Below are 14,774 nucleotides of genomic sequence, written 5' to 3'. Positions count from 1 at the left end.
TAGATAGCTATCTGTTGAGCAGCTGTTCGCAGGTGTCTAGCTATCTGTCCAGTTTTAATAAACACATTTTCTTCACTTGTTTCTTGGTCCAATCTTCATGACTTTAATACTAGACTGAACAACGTGTTCTTTGAAGTATTAAACACATCCTAGATCTACCCAAATACAAGTAAAGTGCATTTTGTCAAAGGATTAGCCAACTACATAAAATATGTCCTTAACATTTGGCATGGGCTACTAGACAGAATTTGGGATTTGCTAAGTGGCAGGCTGATCTTAATGGTTGGGTTGTTCATAGGGGAGATGTTCCCATAGAATGGAGTGAGAAAAATGTCATAGTGAGAGCCCCCGAGTATAATCCAGCCACTGGGGCACCCAAGAGATCTCATGGCAAATCACCCTCTTCTAAAGATGTGCCCAAAAAAGTAAGACGGAAAAGAGCAAGTGCTGAGAAGCTCAAGGCTGGCAATCCTAAGCCCCTAGCTGTTGTGCAATTCGGTTCTGGTGCAGCTCCAGCCACTAAGTCCAATGTCCTAACTGCTACATCTGCTAGTACACACTCGCCGTTGAAGCAATACAGAAGAAAGACTAGTGCCAGCAGAGTAAAGGTTCTTGAATCTTCAGAAAAGGTATTCTCATAGAGCCCTTATCTTCTTACATCCTTTCTATCTTTTTTTCTTTCCTTCTTTGTCTTCATTTTTGGTGCTAATCATATGTTTTTATGGCTGCAACAGTCCGGTGATAATGAAGAGACACAATCGGAGGAATATGATTTTGAGGATACAGCTACTGACTTTGGTAAACTACTATTCCTCGCTTCGGTTTCTTCTCGCGTTTCCTCTCTTGGCATCCTTTGTTCTCTAGGTCCAACTGATGAAGACATAGACATGGCTGGCAGAGGTCCTATTGTTGCTGTCACTACTGGAGAAGTTACTGCTGGGTGTCCAACAAAGAACATGCTGGCAAGGACCCTGATGTCACTATTACTGCTGGAGAAGTTGTTGCTAGTGTGCCCATCCAAAGACATGTTGTTTCTTCGACTGTTCATGATGTACACCATAGCAAAGAACCTCCAAGTACGATAACTTTGAGTCATTTATACTTAGTAAAGCAAGTTTCTTGTTCAATAATGCTTGGCTGCATAAATGCTTTCTGTTACTACTAGAGATATAATCATGTTCCTTTTTGCAGAGCTGCGGATTGAATCTCTTGGTGCTGCTACCAAGGGAATGAGCCTTGAAGAATTCTTGGAGAAATTTGCAAAAGATGAGGAGAATGAGAAAGTGGCAGCTGACGTCCATCCCTTTTCAAGTAATACTATAATGTTCCAGCAATTTGAAATTCCTGCAGAAGGTCAGCCACTGTTGGAAGCAATTGTAAGGAAACATCCGCACTTCATGACTGGATGCAAGCTAGGTGCTTCATTGAACAAATCTGGACTTCAATTGCTTGTTGCAATACTGCTGGATATGCAGCGTACAAAGCTTGAGAGTTCAAACTTGAGTGGAAGAATGCTCTCAAGGATTTGTTGTTCATGAAGTTTGGAGTCCAATTAATCCTTGATAAGATTCGGTCTGCTGCGAGGCTTGTATTGCTAGAGATGATGAGCTTACAGTGAAGATAGCTGATCTTGAGAAAGAAATTGCAGCAAAGAAAGTTGAGCTTTCGCTTTTGTTAAGTCAGAGGGATAAATGATGCGGTCCTCGTTAGTTGGAGGTGCTTCTTCCTCAGCGGAAACCTTTGGCGATGGCTTATTTGACTAGCTTTTTTATTAGTAGCTTGGTATTTTGGACAATTTGTCTTTAAATTATGATGTAATGAAATATGTTATGTATTTTGGGTTTATTTAGCTATGTAGGCTGTGTTTTGTGCAAAGGTGTACCAACCATATCAACTTTATGTAGTAGCTTAATATTTCTCCATCCGTGTAAGCTGTGTTTTGTTTATGCACAAGTATATGAACTTATTTTGTGAAAAATGCTTTATTTATCAAAGGATGGTATATTCAGGCCAAAATATAGTCATGGAAATCATATACATAGTTTTGAAAATATTCATTGTGCCTATGACCATTTTAAGTTCAAAATACCCAGTTGTTAAGGCTGTGACTTTATTCATAGTTTTGAATATGCATGTTTATGTATGGAAGGTAATATTAGAGTGCTGGCAAATATAAGAGATTCATGTTTGAGGCAAAAGGCAATGCTTAATTCTTATTCACATAGTAGTGGTTTATGCAAGGAAAGCTACTTAGTACATACTTGAAAGTTTGAGTTAAGTATTGTACAACTTAAGCCATTTGCCATTGATAGGTTCATTGAGACTTTCACCTTCTACCGTAGCTAGACTATAATAACCATTGTCATTGGCTTCCCTTATGAGATGGGGCCTCTCCCAACTTGGGCAAACTTGGAGGGTGCTGAGAGATTCCTCCTTATATGATCTGCTACCTTTAGAACCATTTGTCCCTTAACAAAAATCCTGGATTTCATGGCCTTGTTGTAAGCATTGGTCATTTATTGCTAATATCGTTGGGTACAATTATAGGCAAGATTTCTTGTTTCCTCCAAGGTTTCAAGGTGCACAGTTCTAATTTCTGAACAAGTGGAAGCATCCATGTCCATTTCTTGTCCATGAACAACCCTTAGGGTGGGAACTAATAACTCAATTGGAGATATAGCCTCGGTACCATATACAAGAGAGCATGGTGATAGTCCAGTGGCTGTTGCTTAAGCTTCGGTATGCCCATAAGGTTTCCAACAAGTGTTCTATCCAACCACTCTCATATTCATGCACCATCTTGCTGAGAATTCTTAATAGCACTTGGTTGGTAGCTTCTGCTTGACCATTGCCTTGTAGATAATAAGGAGTGGACTTGCAGTGCTTGATATGGCAATGGTTAAGTAACTTTCAGATATCCTAGTTGACAAAAGGAGTGCCATTATTAGTAAGAATCTTGTGAGGGATGCCAAATCTGCAGATTATATGCTCTCAAATAAAGTTTGCAATAGCTGGGCTTATAGCCTTCTTTAGGGGAATGGCTTCAACCCACTTTGTGAAGTACTCGGTAGCCACTAGTATCCAAATATGACCCTTGGATGCTAGATTGATTGGGCCTATTAGATCAAGCCCCCAAGTATGGAATGGCCAAGGAGTCATCATGTTTTGGAGGTTGGTGGGGTGAGTATGTATGAGATTCCCATGGACTTGGCAAGTATGGCAAGTCTTCACACATTCAACTGCATCTTGTTTCATGGTAGGCAAGAAATACCCCAGGTTAAGTAGCTGCTAGAGAAGTCATTTTTTGCCTGGATGGTCACCACGCTCTCCTGCATGTACCTCTTGCATAACTAATTGTGATTCGGGGGTCCCTAGGCATATCAAAGGCTCCCCATTGAACCCTTTTCGGAAAAGAATACCTCTTTCCACAAAATAGCGAGTATCCAATTTTTTCAAGCGGTCAGCCTCCTCATGATTGTCAAGCAAGATGCCTTCTATGAGATACTCAAGGAAGGGTATATGCCAATCACTGGTGGTAAAGGCCGCACATGACTCCATCTAATAAAAAGCACATTGGTAGTTGGTGCATTGTTTTTGGACAGTGGTAGCTTGTTTGCTCATTTCTCACCAGTAATACCCTAACTGTTGGAGGCGTCTGTAGAGACTGACAGAACCGCCGGCACCACAGGATTTTTCATGAACTTCTTTCAATCGCTTAGTGAATTCACCAGGGCTCAAGCGTTTAGCTAGAACTCCTCCAGGAAGTTTTTTGTACAACTGACTGCCATTAGAGCATAATCTTTGAGCACCTTCAAATGATCCTTCTCATCCAGTGATAATAATGCTTCTTTAAGGTGAAACCGCCAATCTGTCTGTTCCAACGGTTGATCAAAGACTCTTCTTTTGGCATTTGTACAACTAGAATAGGCCTTTTCACAATAGTGATGTCTGTAGTTGCACCTTCCAATCTGATTTTTGATCCCAATGTGGCTAGAGTATCGACAAAGCGATTGTCAGACCTCAGGGAGTGTTCAATATTGAATTCTTCAAAAGAGTCCTCCAACCTTTGAGCCATAGCTCAATATGGAGCTAAAGATGGTTCCTTGAGTGCAAAATCTCCTCTAGCTTGGCAAACAACCAGATTTGAATCTCTAATTACTTGAAGGTGTTTGATACCCATTTAACAAGCCATCGCTAGGCCCCGTAAGATATGCTTCATATTCAGCCATATTGTTGATGCATGGAAAATCAAGCTTGAATGACATAGCCACTATCTCACTAGTACTTTTGGATAGGACTACTCCAACCCCTCCTTCAGAGGTGGTAGAGGATCCATCAAATCGTAAAGTCCGAATACCTCTAGTTGTTTCCATCAGTGCAATTTCTGGCAGCCCGCTAGGTACATCATTAGTAATGTCCCAACTGTCCTCAGCAGGAATTTTTGACAACAAATCAGTGATGGCTTGACCCCTTACAACTGTTAGGGTGATTGCTATGATCTTAAACTCAGATAATTGCAAGAGTCATTATGCTAGCCTTCCAAAAAGAACCAATCGCCTCAAGAGTGAGTAGATTGGATGAGATTTTGTTAAGAGTTGTACCGTGTAAGCTAGCAGATAAAGACGCAGCCACTAGGCAACATATATTAGAGCAAGACAAGTCCTTTCAACCCTTGGGTAGCGGGTTTCAGCATCTTTTAAATTTCTACTAATATAATAAACTGGTCGCTTGATCCCTTCTTAATTATCTTGCGCTATAAGTGCCCTAATTGCCTCATCATTGGTAGCCAAATATAGCTTGAGTGGTTTCCCTGGTATGCGTGCACATACGGTTGGCAGTCTGGTCATAAGTTGCTACAGTTCGAGGAATGTTTGCTGGCATTTGGAATCCTAATGGAAGGGTCTTCTTTTTCTAGTAGTGGTGTAAAGACAGCTGTGAGAGCAGCAAGACCTTGAATAAACGACCGAATGTATGAGATTTGATCGAGGAAACTTTTAAGCTGTGTGAGTACAGTAGGTGGCTTCATAGTAGCAATGGCTTGCACTTTGCTAGGATCAACATCTATGCCTCTTTGGTGGACAAGAAACCCAAAAATTTCCCAGCCATAACTCTAAAGGCACATTTGAGTAGATTCATGCGAAGCTCGTAGAGTTGACACCTTTCAAAGACTTTTCGTAAGATAGCTAGATGATCTCCTCTTGTCTTTGACTTCACAACAATGTCATGCACATAGTCCTCGATTTCTTTATGCATCATGTCATGAAAGAGTGCCGTCATAGCCCTTTGATATGTGGCTTCGGCATTTTTGAGACCGAAGGGCATAACGGTGTAGTAAAAGTTTCCAATAGGAGTTCGGAAGGTTGTTTTGGCTGCATCTATGAATGACATTCCAATTTAATTATAACCACTAAAGCCATCCATGAATGAAAACATAACATGCCCAGTAGCTGAATCAATGAGCATATCCATATTTCATAGTGGAAACTCATCTTTGGGACATGCTTTATTAAGATTTCAGAAGTCAACACAACATCATATTTGTCCGTTCTTTTTCTTGAATGGTATAATGTTTGAAAGCCACTTTGGGTGCATGATAGGCTTGATGAACCCAGCTATGAGTAGTTTCTGAACTTCTTGAATAATTTGAGTTTCAAAATCAGGATGGAAGGTCCGCATGGGCTGTACTACTAGCTTTGCCCCTGGTTCTATGTTAAGGGCATGTGCTACTAGGTTAGGATCCAAACCAAGCATCTCATGGTACTCCTAAGCAAAGACATCAATGTAATCCTTCAATAATGTAACAAGCGGAGCTTTTTCCAATGGTGGAAAAGTTGCATTAACTAAAGTTGGCCGCTGGATACTAGGATCATCACTAAGATTAATAGTTTCTAGTTCCACATCAGGTGAAAAGTTGGTTATCGCTGGAGGTTCTTCAGATAGTTCTGCCAGACTGCTAGGCAAATTTTTATCTACCACTGGGCTTTTGTTTCTTGAGTATAACAACATGTTGGTGTAGTGCTTGCTTCATTCAGTCGAGGACCTTTCTGCTTGAGACAACTAGGCCTTGCATACCATCATAAACGATACCCCAAATGACCATCCAACAACTGGATTTGCACACATCATGGCTATGAGACACCACTGGAGGTTTCCCCACATTCTCTTTTCTTTTTATATTGATCAAGGAAAGACCTCATGTTTATTTCTGGATCATTTTCAATGTCTTACCAACTGGGTAATGGGATCCCAGCAGGCCTTGAGGTAGACTCTTCCCTACTTGGGGTGAGCTCACCATAGAAAGTAGCTTTAAAGTAGTGTGCCTCGGATAGATCAAATGATGTAGGATTAGTAGGGATGCATATGGGCTTACCATTAAATCTTCCCTTGACACATTGATGGTAAGTGGATGACACAAGCTTGTGTTTGTGGAGCCATGGCCTCCCAAGTAGAGCATTATAAGAAACGAGTGAGTCGATGACATGAAATCTGGTGAGGGCAACAAAGGGCCCCACTTTGAGAACTAACTATATACTCCCAATAGTGCATTCATGAATTCCAGCAAAATCGAAAACCTTAATAGGAGCCCCAGCAATTCTGTTGAGTGGGATCCCAGCTACTTTGAATGTGCTGGTTGGAATAAGATTAAGTGATGCACCAGTGTCGACTATTGCCATTCTTATGTGAACATCACTAATCTGAGCAGCAATATATAATGGTCTACTATGATCAAGGTATTGTACCTCCATATTCTCGTCGGTGAAGGTAATGGCATTAGTAGTCTCTAGGAAAGCTCGGCTGGCATGAGCTTTAGCTATGAAGCTGTGTGTTCCAGAGTTGGCAGAAATGGATACAAGAGCTTCGGTCACTGTTCTCCTTGACTCCTCTTTGAGCCCTAACTGGTTGAACAAAATCCGAAAGGTAAGGCTTCCTTGAAGAGCAAAGATAGCTGCTGGGGGCATACTTGTACTGCTGGCAATTTCAACCTTCTCAGCTCCATTATGAAAAAGTACAGTTGCTGTGGCTTTCCCTCTATGATGTTGAGACAATGGGTTCTGCTGGACCTCTTGCTCACGAGTGAGGTTCAAAGTACCATTTGAAATTTTCTTATGAAATGTTCTCCGAACTGCTCTACAATCTCTAGTTCCATGACTCACATATTGATGATATCGACAATAGAAAGGTTTTCGCATATCTTCCGGAGTAGGCTCATGGATTGGCTTGAAAGGCCTAAGTACTATATCAGTCATCTATTTGTCAATGACAGCATTCATTTCTTCATCGGTGCATGGTATGGGAGGGTACTATTCTTCCTCTTCTCTTTTTCGCTTCTCTCCAACCATTGGTTCACTACTAGAGACTATGAAAGCTTAGGGAACACTTTTCTTTTCTAGCTTGGATTTTTCAGCAATGGGAGGCTTGACTGATACAGCTGTCTTATGAGCTTTCTAAAGCAACTGGGCAAACTGAACAATATCCAGGTTCTCCAAATAGGCCCGGTACTCATGAGACATATTATCAATGCAAATCTCAACAAGCTCTTGTTCTTTGTACTGCCATAACAATCAAGAGCAGCATCCCCAAATCATCGGATAAAGTCAAGGGGTCCTTCGGAGGACTTTTGCTTGGTGTTGTGAAGTGTGAGAATAGTAACTTTTTCCTCCCCATGAAAATATTTTGAGCTAAAATTTTCAACCATGTCATCCCATGTAGCAATGGAACCTAGCTGAAGAGTGAAATACCATGTGTAGGCACGATCGATAAGAGATTTTGAGAACTCCTTAGGCAAAGATCACCATTTCTAGCAAAAGGACCTATAGAATCAAGAAACTTGTTGACATGCTCAATTGCACTCCCTTTCCTCCCATGATAAAGATTGAAGGTGGGAGTCTCATATTTCTCTGGATATGGCTTGCTTAATAACTCAGCTGGGTAGGGTGGCCTACGAACAAAGTGCCTTGGTTCCGTTGGTTGGTTAACCTTTTCCCTTTCCAGAAATGCAGTGAGATCAGATAATGTAACAAACTGAGGAAGAGAGGCAATTTGCTCACTAGATTGAGGATTTCCAGCTGCTAATCCCCTCTCCTGCTGTGTTCTAGGATCTGGTCCTCCATGTAACAATTGGGGTGTTAGCTCTTGAGCCTCTCTCAAGACCCTCATAGATTCAGCAAGTTCAAACTGAGCTTGTTGCATTCCTTGTAACATCTCCAAGAGGAAAGCAAATTGATGGTTAGAACCCTCTTGATTAACTTCATGTTGGCCAACCTGTTCTCCTTGTGTGGCTGGGCTGTGATGGCTTTGTACTACTAGAGGGCTATTGTTTTGAGTCCCTTCTTGCCGGCTATTCCACAGCCTAAGAGGCATGGTGTACTCTTGGCTTCAGTGTGCCCCCCAGCAAAGTCGCAAAAATGTCGGGGATAGAAAAATCTTTCTTTCGACAAATGAGGTTTGTGTTGGGTTGGGGGGCTAAACCAAAACTCAACGATAGGCTCGAAGCACGGCCCAAAGGCTATCAGTGAAGATTTGAAGAATTCACTTTATTTTATGCCTTAGGCCTAGGTTGAGACTGACAAGGATTATAGGATGGCCTAGAAATACTTCCTATAGCAAACACGTCAGCATGATTAAAAAGCAAGCTACAAAAAATAAATAGCCTAGCAGTAAAATATTCCAACAGTAAAATATCCCAGTGGTAAACTGTTCCAGCGGAAAGTTATCCCAGCGTTAAAATAAGACAGAACAGAATAAACCTCCAATCATTAGTTGTTTCACAGATTAAGGTAAGTATTTACATCTTCAAACTCATCATCCATTGGCTTTAGAGAAGAGTCTTCTAACACAATAATATGAGGGAAAAACTCTATAGTAACAGTTACATCATATCCTTCAATAGTAAATGAGTAAATAAATATTATGGGCTCTATTATAACAAATAATGAGAAAAACTTAGTGTGAGATGAAGGGAGAGAGAGAGATTCCAGCTAGCGCAACAAGATCATTATGGTGCCAAGATATGCTCATGAATATAGTATGAATAGTGAGTAATGAGAGACATTTTAGGTAGTATGAGTAGTAAGAGAGATTGTTTAGTGAAGCTGCTGAGACTTTCTACTGGGGATGGGTAAAAGCTTATAAGTAGAGATGTGAGGGGTATTTGTAAGCCATAGGCTGAAGAGCTTAGTTTCTAAGTTTGAAACTAAGAACTCAGGGACTCAGAACCTCACTTAAGAGCTTTTAGAGAATTAAGGAGAAGAGAATAGAGAAGTTTTTTAGAGAGTTCTTCCCTATTGGTGTCTCTTAGTGTGTGTTGGAGTGTTGGTGGAGAGTTTCTATTTATAGTTGAGTTTTAGGGGGTGATTAGCAAATAATCTCTGCTAAATCAGCCTCAATCTTCAGAAAATCCTTAGAGAATTGTTCCTAGGATTTGGACCAAGAGTAGTAAGCTCAACTTTTAGAATGTTCTTATTGTTTTAGGTAATAACAGCTGGGGTTCTGACTTGGTATTAAATGCTGATTTGTCCTCAGCTAATGAGATTAAGGCATATGTTAGGCTAATGATCTTGGTTTTGCTGCTACTAAAATCAACTCCCTAGGGCAGATTTTATCACCCCAGGCCAGGTGTCAATCTTGGAGCCCTTTGCTGGGAACTCTGCTGGAGATCCTTTTGGTGCCCTCCAAACCACATTTTCCTAAGTTTCTCCATTTAGGTTCATGTGTTTGGTCCATGAACCAGAAAGTACACGTTTTTGGCAAGATAATGAGCTATTTTCTAGTTGTTGCAGGAGCTTTCATGGTTTGGTTATGGCTACCCTTAGCCCTTGACCGAATGGGTTGGAGAAGAAAGGGGAGATAGCTAGCTAAAGCTTCCCAGCTTTATGTCATGTCATCTTAACTTTGTGCCACATGAAAAATGATGGAAATCAGCTTGGCAAGGAAGGGCTTAACCCCTGCTGGACACGTGTACTCTTCTGATCTGATTAAACAAGTTGAAACTGATGGCAATGGGCTCCAACTGTCAGGTTGTGCTAAAACTTGACTAGTCAGCTCACGTGAGCTTCAGCTGCTGGGATTTGTATGTAAGCTGGGCTGGGTCAGCTAAGCCTTGTAATTGAGCTTCTTTGGGCTTGGTTATCCCTACAAAATGAAGAGTTTTGCCAAGGGTGATATACATGGGCTTTTATAAATTTTGTAAGATAAGTATTTTTTGAGGGATGAGTGATTTTTTTCTCATAAGTGAGGGAATTTAGCATATGTAAAATAGATGCCAAAATAATATTGGGCTTCATGAGTAGTTGTCAAAATAATATTGGACTTTTAAAAATAGTTGCCAAAATAGTTTTTGGGTTTTGTAAAATAGGTGCCAAAATATTATTTGGGCTTTGTGAAATAGGTGCCAAAATAGTATTTGGGCTTTGTGAAATAGGTGCCAAAATAATATTTGGGCTTTGTAGGATTTTGTAAGAATATTGCTGTGTAGCAACGGGTTTTAAAGGTACAGTGTACCAACGGGTTTTTAGAGGTGCCGTGTAACAATGGGTTTTAGAGGTACAGTACAGCAACGAGCTTTTAGAGGTGCCATGTAGCAACAAGCTTTAGAGGTGCCATGTAGCAACGGGCTTTGTAAGAGTGCCATGTAGCAACAGACTTACAAGAGAGTTTTGTTGGGCTTTTTGGGTTTTGCCCACAAGTTAAATGATTTTGGGCTTTTTTGTGGAGGAAGTATAATTTTGTGGTCCAATTTTGGTAGTAATGCGATGAGTATTTTGTGAAAACCCAAGTTAGATAATATGTGGGATATAATGAATAATATTTATTAGAGAGCCCAAGGGAATTTATGAGGCTTATATAGGAAATATTTGTGGGAGCCCATGTTGGGCAATAATATAGAGAGTATTTCGGTAGTAGGTGGGAAATATTTATGTGGCCTCAAAATAGTTTATGGGCCTGTATGGGTATTTTTTAAGGAGTGGGCTAATGAAATTAAGGCCCAAAAATTTGTACCTCAACACCCTTCTATCCAAGTTGCCTCGAGTGATTACCATGTTAAAAGGACAAATGAGTCTCCCATATTGCCCAATGAACCCAAAATATTGTTTATTTCAGCTCCATGACATTTTTCATGTTGTAAAGTTACCTCGATCTTGTAGTAGCAATTTTTTGATAATTAAATTCACAATTTCCTAATAATTTAATTTTTTGGGACAATCAATAATTTATCATATATTATGTGGTCCTCAGTTCCTCCCATTTATAATTTTTAAAATCGCATGTGTTGAGCTCCACTTATGAAACAGTGTTGGAATATTTGTTAAACAATTAAATTTATCATTTTTAATGGATTAAACTTTTGGAATAATTAATAATTTATTTATTTTATTAATAAGGAAAAGATTGATTAAATTTATTCTATCAATAAACGTTCATAGAAATAATTAAATTTATTATAAAAACAAATTGATTAAAAATACCATTAACTCCAAGAAAAATGCCAAAATTACCCTTGAAGCAAAAAATACCAATGGAAGACCCAAAATGACCAAATTACCCCTAAAACCTCAAAAAAATATTTGAAATCTAAAAAAAATGACCAAAATACCCATGTCACCTCTTAAATTACCAAAAATACCCTAAATCTTATGAAAATGACCAAAATACCGCTAGAAACCCAAAATGAGCAAAATCGTCCAAAAATCTCTAAAGTGACAACAATATCCCTAAAATCACTAGAATGGTCAAAATATCCCCCAAAATCAATAAAATTACCAAAATACCCCTGAAATCACTAAAATTTCCAAAATACCCCCAAAACATCAAAACGACAAAAAAAAAAAAAAAAAAAAATCCGAAGCCTTTTAAATGACCAAAATTGCCCCAAAATCTCTAAAATGGCCAAAATAAACCCAAAACCTCTAAAATGACCGATATACCCCTAGAATATTGTGATCATTTTAGCGATTTCGTGGTATTTTGGTCATTTTAGAGGTTTCAGTATTTTTTTTTCTCATTTTAGAGGATTTGAGGGCACTTTGGTCTTTTTTATGACATACGGGGTATTTGTTTTATCATTTTATAGGTTTTAGGGTTTTTGGTCTTTTAGAGGTTTGGAGTATTTTTGGTCATTTTATTGTTTTTGAGGTATTTTTGGTCTCTCTAGAGGTTTTAGGATAATTTGTTAATTCAAGTGGTTTCGATCTATTTTTGGTTGATTTGAATTTTTGGGGTATTTTGGTCATTTAAATGATTTCAGGGGGTATTTTGGTCATTCTAGTGATTTTAGGGGTATTTTCGTTATTATAGTGGTTTTAGGACTATTTTCGTCATTTTAAAGGTTTTAGAGGTATTTTGGTCGTTTTTGAGATTTCGATTGTATTTTGTTCATTGCAGTGGTTTTAGAGTATTTTTTGTCATTTGAGAGGTTTTGGGGTATTTGGGTCATTTTAGTGGTTTCGAGAGTATTTTGGTCATTTTAGATGTTACAAGGTATTTTTTGTCATTTTTGAGGTTTTATGGTATTTTTTGTCAATTTAGAGGTATCAAGGTATTTTTGCTCATTTTAGAGGTTTTGGGGGTATTTTGGTAATTTTAGAGGTTTTAGGATATTTTGATCGTTTGAGAGGTTTCGGTGTTATTTTAGTAATTTATTAGGTTTTGGGGGTAGTTTCGTCATTTTAGAGGGTTGGGGGGTATTTTTGACTTTTTTTAGATTTCAATAGTATTTTGGTCTCTTGAGAGGTTTCAAACTTTCTAGTGTATTTTTGTCATTTTTTAGGTTTAGGGGTATTTTGGTCATTTTCAGATGATTAGAGGATATTTTTGTATTTTTTTTTTTGAGGTTTCAATGGTATTTTGATCATTTGAAATGTTTTGTGGATATTGTGGTCATTTTGGAGGGTTTGGGGGCATTTTGGTCATTTCCTTTAGGATTTTGGGATATTTTGGACATTCATGGTGTATTTTAGTCATTTAGATTATGGTAACGTTAAAAAAAAAATTAAATGAACCAAATACCTTAATGTCACATTAAGGTGATGTGCATCACATCAATGGCACATGGGCGTTTGGTTCACATGATATTACATCAAGGTGCAATGTTATATCATTGTAACCTTAGATTCATGTGATCACATTACCTTAATGTGACATTAAGGTGTTTGGTTCATTTAATTACATTCCAATCATAATCTAAGCATGTTGCATTCATATAATTGACAAATAAACATTCTTATAAATAATTAAATTTATTATAATAACAAATTGATTGAAAATAGCACCAACTCCAAAAAAAGAAAAAGCCAAAATTGCCCTTGAACCAAAAAATACCAATGGAAGACCTAAAATGACCAAATTACCCTTGAATCCAAAAAAGACCAAAATACCTAAAATTACCAAAAATACCCTAGATCTTATTAAAATGACCAAAATACCCCCCAAAACCTCAAAATGACCAAAATCGTCCAAAAATCTCTAAAATGACAAAAATAAACCTAAAATCGCTAGAACAATCTTAAATACCCCCAAAATCACAAAAATTATCAAAATACCCCCGAATCATTAGAATTACCAAAATACCCTCAAAAGACAAAACAAAAAACCCCCGAAACATTTTAAATGACCAAAATAACCTCCAAAACCTCTAAAATGACTGAAATACCCCTAAGACTGTTGGAATGAGTGAAAAACTCAATACCTCAAAAATGACCAAAATATCTCCAAAATCTAAAAAATGACCAAAATACTGAAAACAATAAAATGTCCAAAATTCCCTTGAAATTATAACCACTAAATTGGTTAAAATGGCCAAGATACTCTTTAACCATTAAATTGGTCAAAAATATTCTAAAACCTCAAAAATGACCACATTACCCCTAAAACCACTAAATGACACAATATAACCCAAATATTTTGGTTATTTTGAAGGTTTCAAGTAATTTAGGCCAGTTTAAAAGTTTCAAGGCAGTTAGTCATTTAGATGGTTTTCAGATATTTAGGTCATTTTAGAGGTTTCAAGTTTTTGTGCTCATTCTAGAGGTTTTGATGGAATTTTGGTCATTTTGGCAATTTTTTGGGTATTTTAATCATTTTGTAAGTTTTGGGGTGTTTTGATCATTTTAGCGATTTTGTGGTATTTTGGTCATTTTAGAGATTTCAGGGTTTTTTTTGCTCATTCTAGAGGATTTGAGGACATTTTGATCATTTTTGTTACATTGGGGCTATTTTTTTTTTAATCATTTTGCAAGTTTTAAAGTATTTTGGTCTTTTATAGGTTTCGAGGTATTTTTGGTCTCTCTAGAGGCTTAGGGATAATTTGGTCATTCAAGTGGTTTCGATGTATTTTTCATTTATTTGAAGTTTCGGGGTATTTTGGTCATTTTACTTGCTTCCCGGGGGGGGGGGGGGGGGAATTTTGGTCATTCTAGTGATTTTAGGGGTATTTTTGTTATTATAGCGATTTTAGGACTATTTTCATCATTTTAGAGGAATTTTGGTTATTTCTGAGGATTTGAAGGTATTCAGGTCGTTGTAGTGGTTTTAGAGTATTTTTTGTCATTTTAGAGGTATCAAGGTATTTTTGCTCATTTTAGAGGTGTGGGGGGCGAAAAGATCCTGATGAGAATGTGGGCCTTTTGGGCCGTGTTAAGGAAGGCCGACCTGCTACTGGGTTTAGAATTTGTTGGTACTATGGGTCGGCCCATACGCCGAGGGTCCGAGGATCCAGCCGAGGGTGGACTTATCCTCGGACGGACACCGAAGAACTCAGGGTTTCGCAATAAAGATTA

The 14,774-nt window shown here is 38.4% G+C and overlaps 1 protein-coding gene across 1 annotated transcript; it reads right to left on the bottom strand.

Annotated features, from left to right (window-relative positions):
* Positions 1–3,297: 3,297 nt before the first annotated feature.
* LOC142635230 (uncharacterized) lies at positions 3,298–4,075 on the bottom strand. Its single transcript, XM_075809428.1, has 3 exons — positions 3,897–4,075; positions 3,670–3,781; positions 3,298–3,558 (listed from the first exon to the last, which is right to left on the bottom strand). The coding sequence occupies exons 1-3, from the start codon at positions 4,073–4,075 to the stop codon at positions 3,298–3,300; spliced, it is 552 nt and encodes a 183-aa protein (XP_075665543.1).
* Between the last annotated feature and the right edge of the window lie 10,699 nt (positions 4,076–14,774).

This window comes from Castanea sativa, chromosome 1 (genome assembly GCF_040712315.1).
Source record: "Castanea sativa cultivar Marrone di Chiusa Pesio chromosome 1, ASM4071231v1".
Classification (NCBI taxonomy): domain Eukaryota; kingdom Viridiplantae; phylum Streptophyta; class Magnoliopsida; order Fagales; family Fagaceae; genus Castanea; species Castanea sativa.
Note: the sequence above shows the minus strand (reverse complement) of the source record. Positions and strands in the feature narration are given on the sequence as shown.